Below are 12,408 nucleotides of genomic sequence, written 5' to 3' on the forward strand. Positions count from 1 at the left end.
ATATATATATATATATTTTTCTAACAATAACTTTTTAAAAAATCCATAACAATCACCAAAAATACATTATCAATGACTTTCAAATCCACCTTATATGCATTATAAAGTCCACACAAATGCATTAGACTTTTAAATCCACTAATGTCCTGAATTAATTAAAATCTATTAAAATCCTCAATCCAATAACACCCCCTAAGTGTGTAGTTTTATAAAAACATACACAAATTACCTTTATACATTATAAATTATTATAAATATCTTATAAACAGTTTATAATGACCTTATAAATATTTTATTAAAAACTTAATAAAAACCATATAAATTTCTTGTAAAACATTAATTTTAAACCTTGTAAAATATCTTTTAAATTCTTATAAACCTTATAATCACATGAATTATCCAAGTATCAGTTATTATTAAGAAGTACTTTTTAAACTCCATACAACTTAATAAAATTTTCAGATTTGATGAAGAATCAATACAATAAAATAAGGATGTGTTGCATTCCTGGTGTGACACATCAGCCTCAACATTGAAGCTGGTGCTGACACATCAGTTAAAATGAATAGCCAATTAAAACATTTCGATTAATACATATAAGCTTTATTTTCTTCCACGTCATTATCTTTATTCACTCTCTCTCTCCCTCTAACTCTAACCATAGGAATCATGGTAGTTGGAATTAAAAAAGAGGGGTTGCATAACGCGAGATGTATATAACTAAAATAAGGCACTCAAAGACTTAGGTGTATGAGATTGTCGATGAGTACACAGAATCGAGCTCAGAAAATCTTTGATAAATAATAAAAGGGAGAGTATATCAAACTCATAGGACTCCATCATTTAATTAGACAAATCAAAGACTTGCAGTTGGAATCAGAACAGACTCAGACTCAGAAAAAACAAGAAAGAACAAAGAAGCTTAAGTTGCATAGCCGTAGAGAATCTACTACACTTGAGCAAAAAACCGCCTAATCCCAGTGCAAGATAACCAAGACGGCTCACTCCAGGATTTACTCTGCTCTCAGTTGAACTGTGCACTCAATTCAAAAGAGATGAAACTCTCAAACTCAGAAATTAAAAGAAGAAGAAGAAGGAGGAGACGAAGAAGTAGAAAAGAGAAGAAGTTCTTTTCCATTATGAAATTGAAGGCTGGACTCTTATTTTTATATGCACAAAATCTAACCTCCTATCAGAGATTTCAGCCATCTCTGATCTCTCTGCCTGTTACAACCAACAAAGAGCAAAACCGTCGATCTTGACTTCTCCTTTTAAGAAGAAAGACTTTTGTCGAAACACAATTTACGACAACACTAAACTTGATACTAAAGCCCAATTTGATAATTACATACCCAACACTTGCTTCATTTCGACAGTGGAGACATCGGTGGATTTGCTGAAGCTGTGATCGGTTCAAGGAAGTTTCTACAGCTTGAAAAGTTTAAACGTCATCGCTTCAAAGAAGCATTTGAGAGATAAACAAAGAGTTAGATGATGAGTACAAGACGTCAATGATGGCGAATCAATTATCACATATAAATTTGAAGCACACTTGGGGATTTTTTGGTTAAAATACCAAGAGAAATGGAAAATTACAAGACGCCAATGAGGCCCGGGATAGTGGAGGTTCTGATTTGTGCAAGGGAATAACTTCTGGAGGATGATGCTTCTTCTTCTACAGCAGTGCAAATGTCAAGTGCTTTCATAGATTATCCGACGCATAAGTGAGAGTGTGAGGCTTAGATCTATTATCTCTGAATGTTGTTGTTTTCTAAAAGTTTATATGTTGTCTTTTGTGGTTAGTCTCAAACCAACCGTGTGATTTTCAATTAGGAATTAGCCTCTTTAAAAATCTAATGCACATTCTGAGATGCTCCTTCCTAAATGAAGTCTACATAAAGATCGTCAACGGATCTAATTGTCTTGATGAAATTGAAACCTATTTTTTAATTCCAAAATTGAAATTCTTCATTCTAACTTTTCTTTACAAAGTATATGAGTAACTAAAACTTTAAATAAGGAGAGTTTTTGAATAAATGTATCTACAATCATTTTTTTTAAAAACTACCTAATGCTTTTTCTTCTTTTCAAATGTTAATATAAAATCACGAAAATTTAAAAACAATTTTTTTTAAGAGTAAATATGTATTTAAATTTAATAGTGAAGATAGGACTGTCTTTTTTATGAAAAAAAGAGTTAGTTTAGAAAAAGAGAAAAAAAAACATAGGGTAGTTTTCATAAAATATATTGTAGATACAAAGTCTATGTTTAATACAAATTAGATGAAATTAATGTATAAATATAAAATTATGGATTAAGTTAAATGGAATTGATCCGGTGGGGTATAAAATGAGAAATAAATAATTCTATAAGTGGGATGCGTTAATTCTATTTCGATAGCAGATTGATCATAGTAATCAAAATTTTATGTAGTCAATGTTTAGATAATGAAATGTTTAACTCGGTAAGATACATTTAATGGATTTGAAAGTGATGATAATAAATTAAAATATGTAGCAACAAATAATAACAAAAAAAAACTGAAAATAATTAGTTTTTCAGAAAACACAAAACAAAATATTATTTTAAAAAAATGAGAAATAATCCCGCGGCGTAGCGCGGGTACTAACTTAGTATAAGATAAAAACTGCAAAGTCTAAGAAAGACCATTAAACGATACTGAGAGATAGATTTTTAATTTGGCAACTCTCAGTCTCACACTCACAGACTCACTAAACCAGGCCAAACAGTATGGGAGAGAGTGTTGCATTAGCAATGCACAAGATCACAAGAAAAAGGTAATCTAAAGAAACGAGGCTGACCTCACAAAATTCGGAGGTATCCTTAGGATGACAGCAGTGATTTTCGTTTGTTGCTTCTGCACTTTATATTCCCTGGAAGGCATTTTTGGGCTTAAAAGCAAAGAAAATACACTATCGAGGTCACATATAGAAAAACTTATATAACTACAAATATTAAGGCATTTTGAACAAAGGTGAAAGTCTTTGTAGAATTTGTGATGTTTATTGACAGACTTTGTGAGGTTTATACAATATATATTGTCAATAAACATCACATATTCTTTTAGAACTTTTATATTCTTTTACTTTTATAAATTTTAGTAAATTTAGAATTAATAAGTGTTGACATCGATACAGTTGACACATGTTACGATCTTGTTAATGAATAAATTTGAAATAAAGCTTTATGTAATGACTAGATAAGGCCCGCGTAAATTAAAAAAAAAAATCAGAATAATTAAGTAGTAATGTACATGTTTTTAGATTTTATCTTGTAACATGTTAATATTAAATATGAACCTCTCATATNCAAAAAAAATGAGAAATAATCCTGTGGCGTAGCACGAGTACTAACCTAGTATATATTTTAAATGAGCAGCTAAAAGATATACTTTTGAAAAAGACACAAAAAGATATATCTCAAAAATTCTCTTTTATACAATGCTCATATTATTTTGAAATTTTATAATCTTATCTGTTATACGGAGTCCATAGAATTAAAATTGATTTTATTATAATGCAATTAGTTATATTTTATTATAGTGCAGTTAGTTATATTATATTACAAGATGGAATGTTTGAAAGATACATCGGTTTTAAAATTTAAAATCAATATACGGGTAACTATTTCATATTTAAATAGTTTCAATAAAATTCAACATATAATTCTAATAGTCAGGTATATATTATTTGCTCCAGTAAAAATCGAATTTGTGTTTTTCTAACTAAAAATTTACAATGACAAAAAGATAATATACTATGTAATGAATAAATTAAATAATTGATAATTAAAAGAAACCGTGGAGAAAAAGAAAAGTAACAAAAATATTCTTTTATTAAGCTCTCGTTATTCTTATTCTCTTAGGGTTTTAATTTGCCTGCATGTGAAGATGTTGGAAACAAGAAAAAGTTGTGGTGGTGGGAGAATTGAAGAGAGAGTTGGTGAAGACATGATCAGTGCTTTACCTGAAGATTTGCTTGTAAACATACTCAAGTATGTGCCGACTAAAGATGCAGTGACCACCATGATTCTGTCTAAACGATGGCGATTTACGTGGACGATGTTGCCTAAACTTGACTACAAAGAAAACAAAGATTATGAGAGCAAGAGGAGCGTTTGGTGGTTTCTTGAAAAGTCATTGCAACTCCTCAAAGCACCAGTCTTAACTTTGTTGTTGATAGAACTCGGTCCACGATGTCCTAGTGATGCTGATGTGGGAAAGTGTGTTGCGAAGGCTGTTGATCGCCGAGTGGTTGTGCTAACACTCGAGCTTCGCTGGTCCGCAGATCCAGCAAGATTGCCCAATAGTCTATACTCATGCAAAACTCTCGAGCTACTGAATCTCTCCCACAAGATTCTCGTGGATGTTCCTTGTACCGCCTGCCTCCCATCACTAACAATGCTCTGCTTAGACTGTGTGGTGTATAAAAACGATGAATCTCTCATTAGGCTCTTATCAGGCTGCTCCGTCCTCGAGAGTATGTTTGTTAAACGGATAAAGGATGACAATGTCAAAAGGTTCACTGTGAAAGTTCCTTCTTTATTGGAATTAGAGTATGTTAATGATTGCAATGATGTAGAAGAAGATACCTGTAGGTGCTTGGTTATTGACACTCCTGCATTAACAGAGTTTGACATAACTGATTACTCAGGAGACTCTTGCTCAATCGAGAATACACCTTGTTTCGAGCAAGTTTATATCGACATTGATCGGTCTTTTCCTGATATAGACAACTTCTTAAGATCTTTTTCCGCAGTCTCCTTTCTTGAGTTGGATTTGACAGACGAAATGGTAACTCTCTCTCGTTCTCTCTCTCTTCCTTCCGTCGTGATCATATTGTTTCATCTACTTATGCCCAATATTTTCACCATGGCAGATTCTGTGTTGCACAACCATCAAATTCTCTCGGCTGACAACGTGTAGGATACGTCCATGGGACTCAGACTGGATGGACTCACTTGTGCCATTCCTTGAAAATACTCCGAAGCTAAAGTGTTTTATAGTTGATTATGTACGTACTCTCTCCTCACTAATAATAAATCTATCTAAACCATATATATATATATATGTTGGCGTCTAATATATTGATCATATTGTTTCTCAGAGATCAACCCATAAACCCCCTATTGCCTCTCCTTTGTGGAACGAAACGGGCTCTGATCCAAAATGCTTGTCATCAAGCCTCGAGAAGTTTGAGTTGATAGACTATACGGGAAGAGAAGAAGAGATAGAATTGGTGGAATACATCCTAACTACCTCTAAAATTTTGGAGACGGCAACAATCTCCATGAGATCATTGCCAGACTTAAACCTCAAAGACAAAGACACAATGATGAAGGAGTTGAAAGCTATTCCCAGGGTTTCAATTACATCGCAACTTTTGTTCAAAACCTAGACACAATTTTCATAGGGGATTCTTACACATAAAGCTTCTCCTAAACAGAGAAGAAACAACATCTTAAGGCATCCCCTCCTATCATCAGATACAAGAATTCATAGACTCTCTCATACATTATTTTACTTCACAAGATCTCCAACTTTCATCAGCATTCAACACTTAACTATTTTACTATTTGCCCTGTGCACACCTTTATCTTAATTAGTCTTCATTGTTTTACCCTGTCCATGGGATTACTACTCGTATATTTGCAGTGCTTGAGCTGGCAGTAAGCCAGTAACAGTAGGGTACACAGGTAATCCTGCATATTGATCAGACAGACCAATATATATATATAACTGTAATCTAATTGCTATCTAGATATTAAAATCCTATACAGTCTGTACGAAATGATCAATTCAGAGATCCAAGTGCTTATTTGTGCTGTGCCATAAGAAACTTATTGGGAAAATCAGAAAATCCTTATCGAAGAAAATAGGAACTAACTCGTGAACAGAAGAGTAAACAGAGCTTTCCGGTCAATCTTTATCTAGTACAAACGGAACTTTTGAATCTGATGCAACAGTATATTTTATTTAAAGCCTTTCATTGCCTTACTAATTAATGGAGCTTTCTCTACTAACGAAGATAAGAAACCCGTAGATCAAGCCTGATTTTGATGATCATGATATATTTTGACTCGTGTTGTTTTGAGGTAGTTTTTTTTTTTAATGTTCCCAAATTTTTCAGTTTTCATTCTATTTATGTGTGTTGGTTCATGCTTTTTAGCTAAATGAACAACAATAATTATTGTTTTTTTTTTTTTTTAATATAATTAACCCTTTGAATTTAGAAGCTCCTCGTTCTCCAAGTTTCAACAGCACTTATAATGACTGAGGCTTCAGTTTTTGTTCTCTTTTTAGTTGAGAAGATGACTACTACATATATATTTAATCATTTCTAGCTTTTCTGGTGCAATTTGAATGTTTCACCATTCCATCAATGTGTTAAAACATTTATCTATCTAGGTTTTGAACTTTCAGCTGCTCTTGGTTTCTAAAAAGCTCTGTTTACTCTGTTCACGAGTTTATCCTCGTTAACTAAAGTTTCATATAGCAGAAATCGTGAATAGAGGAAGCTGAGCTGTGTAGATAGACACGTCACAAACACTTGGATGTCTGAAATGATCTTTTTGTGTTCTTACAAGAAGATATCGGAGCTGTTGGTGCTCTGCTAATAATCACGAGAAGGAACCCTGTGATACGATTCTTGATTCTTGATCAAAGACGTTCGTTTTCTCTCTAACATTGGCATCCCAACGTAAACTCTGTTGGAACCGAATTTTCAGAAACAAGTTTAAGAAATTGCAGGTTTTGGGACAGTGACTTTCTGGCAACTTTCCGGACAAATTCCGGCCCAATGGCTGATAGGAATTGTCGGGTCGATAGTGCAATGGAAAGCTGGTAACGAGTACTACAAGATGGTATACTCATACGTCCAAAATGAAGTTGATTTGAATGCAAAATAAGAGTGTGAAGTGAGTTACTTGGGATGTTTGGGAAAAAATCTCACATAGGAAACGGGCCGTGGCCTCTTGAACTCTTGGGCTTTTGGGCTCTTGAGACTGCTGTAGGCTCATTTCATTTTTTGGAAAGACTTGGTGTGAACTCCAAGCAAAGTTGGTCAGTACTCCGAGAATATTCAGTGAATATTTTCCTGAGACCTCCCTCCTTCCACTATATATAGAGACATAGTCTCTCATTATTTCTCACACTAAAAAAACACAAAGACTCCTTCCTCTGAATATCTCTCTCCCTCTCCCTTGCTTAGTCAAAGTAAGTTCTTTGTTTAGTAGTCTCGAGAGTATAATGAAGATCTGTTCGCTTGAGTTCTATTACTGGTGTGCTACTGTAATAGTTCGTGATCGGTTGTATCCTGGGATTCATAAATCGTGATTGTCCGAAAGCACTTACGCCCGATTTATTGAATTAAGGAAAGAGATATCATATCTCGCCTCCGTGATTTATTTTCTGCTTAATATTATGCTGTTGTGATTCGTTCATGACTTCGTTATTTTAAATATAACTCGCATATTTTTTCAATTCGATTTTTGCGCTCCTAACAGTCTTAATTCAATAAATCCGCTTTCTGCTTATCGCTATAAACGGATTGAGAATTTTTCGATTTTTTTTTTATAAACGATTTCAAAATCTTCTGAAAAACTGTTTCTGCTTTCATCTTTCGGTGCTTACGCGGAAAGTTTTTTGAAGAACACTTTTACTTTAATTCTTTCTTTTCTACTCTCTCTGATTTCCACAAACGCTCTTAATTGAGTGAGTTTGTGAAACAAGTTTCTGCGAACGCTTGTTAAGCGAGTTTGCAAAACTAATTCAGTGTATTTTAATTACTTGAATTATTTGATTAATATATTAATCAGATATGTTTATTAACACCAACAACGTTGACGGTGCTAGGGTTCCTGCAACCCCTATTGAAACTCCTGCAGAGTTGGCTTTACGTCTTGTTAAAGAACTTGAAAACACAAAGCTTACCAATTCGGGTATGGAAAACGTGCGCCGAAATCTGTTCGGTAATGGATCAACCCACATGGGGATACCACCTTCGGCTTCCAAGGGATGATGCCAGATAAGTTCGATGGCAAAGCTGGGTTCAAAACGTGGCAAAACAAGATGCGCTACTACTTGGCCAGCATGAACATGGAACGACATCTCACAGAGGATCCACCAACGCTTCCACAAGGTGATATTGATGTGTAGGTGGTTGGAAGTATGGATAGCTGGGCTCAAGGAGACTATTGTTGCAAAGGTCAGATTCTGAACCGTTTGGTCAATGATCTGTATGACCTCTACAGTATGTACAAGACTTCAAAAGCATTGTGACTAGCTTTGGAGACCAAATACGAGACTGATGAGCATGGGATGCAGAAATTCTCAACTACGAAGTTCCTGAACTTCAAGATTGTGGATTCCAAACCATTTATGGAACAAGTGGAAGCTCTTCAACGGATCTTTCAGGAGACCGATTTGGAAGGGATGTCGATCTGCAATGTCTTCAAAACGAATTGCTTGATGGGGAAGCTTCCACCTGGATGGTCAAATTTCAAGCATTACCTTAACTTCAAGCGTAAGGCAATGTCTCTTGATGATCTCATCCATCGGTTGAGAGTTGAGGACAACAATCGTGGAGCTCATTCGGATGCTCAAAACCAAGGGCATGATGTTCATGTAGCTGAGCATAAGGCCAAGTATAAAGGCAAGGGTAAAGGGATCTCTATTCCTCATAAACCGTTGAAGGTGTCATCTGGACCAAACTTCAAGAAGAGCAACCTTGAGAGGAAGTTCAAAGGAAAGTGTCATCATTGTGGTAAGATTGGACACAAGGCTGATGTTTGCAAAAGCAAAGCAAAAGATCTCAAGTTGCAGGCAAACCTAACTGAAGAAGACATGGTTGTTGTGGTTACGGAATGTAACATGGTGGAAAACAACCTAGTGGAGTGGTACTATGACACTGGTGCTACCACACACATATGCTCTGATAGGACCATGTTCACCACCTATGTGCATAACAAGTCAAATGAGCAGCTTTTCATGGGCAACAAGGTGATGTCCAAGATTGAAGGTAAGGGAAAAGTGGTTCTGAAACTAACTTCTGATCGTGAGCTCACCTTGCAGAACGTGAAGCATGTACCTGACATGAGGAAGAATCTCATCTCTGGAACAGTGCTAAGAAAGCATGGTTTTCCATCAATTTTGAGGCTGATAAGTTAGTTCTTAAGAAAAATGGGATGTATTTGGGAAAGGGTTTTGTTAAGGGTGGACTGATCAAGTTGTCTGTAACGACAGTCTATCCGAAAATTGTAGCTTCTGCTTCTGTTGCTGAAATGAAAGAAAACCCTATTGCTTACTTGGTTGAGTCGTTTACTACTTGGCATGAACGTTTAGGACATGTCAATTACAAAACAATGCAAAAAATGCAAAACTTGAATTTGATTCCGAAATTCAAAACTAACCAAGAAAAATGTGAAGTGTGCGTACAGGCCAAATTCACTAAAACTCCCTCACCACGCTTTGAAAGAACAACCGAACCTCTAGGTTTAATTCACACAGACTTATGTGATTTAAAGTATGTGCAAACTAGAGGTGGTAAGAAATATTTGGTTACCTTCATTGATGATTGCACAAGATATTGCTATGTATATCTCTTGCATAGCAAAGATGAAGCACTGGAAAAATTCAAAGAGTTCACCCTCGAAGTAGAAAATCAGCTTCAGAAAACTATAAAAGTAGTTCCAAGTGATAGAGGAGGAGAATATAATGATCCGTTCAATGCATTTTGCAGAGAAAAAGGCATTATACATCAGACAACCGCTCCCTACTCGCCAGAATCTAATGGAGTAGCAGAACGAAAGAATCAAACTCTGAAAGAGATGATGAATGTGTTGTTGCGGGAATCTGGGTTAGCCCAGAACATGTGGGGGGAAGCTTTGCTTACCACAAATTACATCCTCAACAAGATACCGCATAAGGTGACTGGCAAGTCACCATATGAGCTTTAGAAAGGTACAATACCTTCGTACAAATACCTCAAAGTGTGGGGGTGCCTAGCAAAAGTGGCTTTACCACCTCCTAAAAAGGTCACAATTGGGCCAAAAACCGTAGACTGTATCTTCATCGGATATGCACATAACAGTAGTGCATATCAATTTCTGGTTCATAAATCAGATATTCTAGATATCCATGTGAATACAGTTTTGGAGTCAAGAAATGCTTCATTTTTTGAAGACATTTTTCCCTGTAGGAAAACTCAAAAATGGACTCGTGAACAACGAGATGCAGCGACCTCTGAAGCTGGCAATATTTTGAGTAATACTACTTCTGTAGAAACAGAACTGGAACCTACACGAAGCAAACAAGCTCGCAAAATTAAATCGTTTGGTGATGATTTTCTGATGATGGCATTTCTAGTTAAAAATCTACCTAGAACATACGCAGAAGCTATGTCTACACCTGATGCACCTTATTGGAAGGAAGCTGTCAAAGCTGAAATAGACTCTATCATGCAACATGATACGTACAAGATGGTAGATCTACCACAAGAATTTAAGCCTTTGGCGTATAAATGGATTTTTACGATAAAACGAAAACCCAATAGCGATATTGAGCGGTACAAGGCTAGGCTTGTAGTGCAAAGATTTCGGCAAAAAGAAGGCTTATATTTCTTTGATACCTATTCACCGGTAACAAGACTATCTTCGATCAGGATGCTCATAAGTATTGCAGCCTTGAGAAATCTTGAAATCCATCAAATGGATGTAAAAACTGCTTTTATCCATGGAGATTTAGAAGAGGAAATCTAAATGAAACAACCAGAGGGATTTGTTATTCCAGGACAAGAACAAAAAGTGTGTAAACTTGTGAAGTCATTATATGGACTCAAACAGGCTCCTAAGCAGTGGCATGAGAAGTTTGACACTATGATGATGTCTAATGGTTTTCGCATTAATGAATGTGACAAATGCATATACTACAAAACTACTCCATCAGTGTACATTTTGTTATGCTTATATGTAGATGATATGCTCATCATTGGAAGCAACAAACACATCATAACTCGAACGAAAAACATGCTCAAAAGACATTTTGACATGAATGACTTAGGTTTAGCAGATGTAATTTTAGGGATAAAAATCATCATAACTGATGAGGGCTTATCTTGTCTCAAACCCACTATGCTGAAAAAGTGCTTGATTGATTCAAGCATTACTCAAATGGGACTGCAAAAACTCCAGAGGATCCTCAAATTCACTTGACCAAAAATTCTGGTGAACCTATGCAACAGGTGGAGTATGCAAGGGTAATTGACAGTCTAATGTACTTGACAAACTGTATAAGACCGGATTTAGCGCACTATGTAAATGTACTTAGTCGCTACACAAGTAATCCATGACATAAGCATTGGATGGTTATAACTAGAGTTTTGGGCTACTGCGTTATACCAAAGATCATGGCTTGCACTATGGTAGAGAACCCGGAGTTTTGGAAGGTTACAGTGATGCCAACTGGATCGCAGAATCGAGAAACACAAAATCCACGAGTGGATACGTTTTTACACTTGGAGGTGCAGCAGTTTCCTGGAAATCTTCCAAACAAACTCTTGCAGCTAAATCAACTATGGAATCTGAATTCATAGCTTTGGAGATAGCTATGTCGGAAGCTGAATCACTTCGTAATTTCTTGGAAGACATCCCAATATGGGGGAACCCTGTGCCTGCAATACGTGTACACTATGATAGCCAATCGGCTTTGGGCAGGGCAAGGAATACCCATTACAGGCAAATCTCGTCACATCAGATGGAGACATAAAACTGTTAGACAACTTATCTCAACTGGTGTAGTTACGATTGATTACATCCATACGAAAGAAAACCTATTGGATCCATTTACAAAAGGTTTGGCGCGAGATCAAGTTATAAAGTCATCAGGAGGAATGAGTTTAAAGCCTACGAATTAAGAGGAGGTTTGATGGTAACCACACCTACTCAGATTGGAGACTCCATAACCTAGGTTTAAGGGACAATAAATCAAGCTGAATCTGCTACAAGCACTAAGAGACTTTTGTCTTTTCCCAGTTCCTAAAATGATGTAAAGTGCTTCATTTATGTTAGAGGCTAAGCATATGCTTTTAATGATTTGAAATGTGGCTTTGTAAAATATTTGAAATAATTACAGGATATTTCTTTAAATACAAGCAGCTTATAAAATCACCTTGTGAGTGTGAAATGGGGCCGTTTCTAGGAGAATATATGAGGCTATACTCTCTAAGTTCACTCATGATTAACCAGGCATGTTCAAGGCCACTGATATATCATAGTTTTTGTGGTTTTTAACCATGGTATAAGTGTGTTTTTGAGTCTTTTGATTTGTTTTCTAGGTTGTTTTTGAGTCTTTATAGGTTTAGGTACTCAATTGCACGGATGGAACATAAAGA

The 12,408-nt window shown here is 35.8% G+C and overlaps 2 protein-coding genes across 2 annotated transcripts; both read left to right on the plus strand.

The window, feature by feature from the left end:
- On the plus strand, positions 3,912 to 5,418 carry LOC104772783 (putative FBD-associated F-box protein At1g05080). The gene is made up of 3 exons (XM_019241938.1): positions 3,912 to 4,814; positions 4,900 to 5,034; positions 5,128 to 5,418. The coding sequence occupies exons 1-3, from the start codon at positions 3,912 to 3,914 to the stop codon at positions 5,416 to 5,418; spliced, it is 1,329 nt and encodes a 442-aa protein (XP_019097483.1).
- LOC104772784 lies at positions 8,040 to 9,188 on the plus strand. Its single transcript, XM_010497359.1, has 3 exons — positions 8,040 to 8,160; positions 8,305 to 8,714; positions 8,844 to 9,188. The coding sequence occupies exons 1-3, from the start codon at positions 8,040 to 8,042 to the stop codon at positions 9,186 to 9,188; spliced, it is 876 nt and encodes a 291-aa protein (XP_010495661.1).

Source organism: Camelina sativa, chromosome 20, assembly GCF_000633955.1.
Source record: "Camelina sativa cultivar DH55 chromosome 20, Cs, whole genome shotgun sequence".
NCBI lineage: Eukaryota > Viridiplantae > Streptophyta > Magnoliopsida > Brassicales > Brassicaceae > Camelina > Camelina sativa.

Bases quoted from the DNA above. Each gene is read 5' to 3' on its own strand.
- LOC104772784 (XM_010497359.1), top strand. From the start codon at position 8,040: ATGCCAGATAAGTTCGATGGCAAAGCTGGGTTCAAAACGTGGCAAAAC. The intron at 8,161-8,304 runs GTGATATTGATG...CATTGTGACTAG, and splicing joins TCCACCAACGCTTCCACAAG to CTTTGGAGACCAAATACGAG. The intron at 8,715-8,843 runs GTGTCATCTGGA...CTCAAGTTGCAG, and splicing joins TTCCTCATAAACCGTTGAAG to GCAAACCTAACTGAAGAAGA.
- LOC104772783 (XM_019241938.1), top strand. From the start codon at position 3,912: ATGTTGGAAACAAGAAAAAGTTGTGGTGGTGGGAGAATTGAAGAGAGA. The intron at 4,815-4,899 runs GTAACTCTCTCT...TCACCATGGCAG, and splicing joins TGGATTTGACAGACGAAATG to ATTCTGTGTTGCACAACCAT. The intron at 5,035-5,127 runs GTACGTACTCTC...ATTGTTTCTCAG, and splicing joins AGTGTTTTATAGTTGATTAT to AGATCAACCCATAAACCCCC.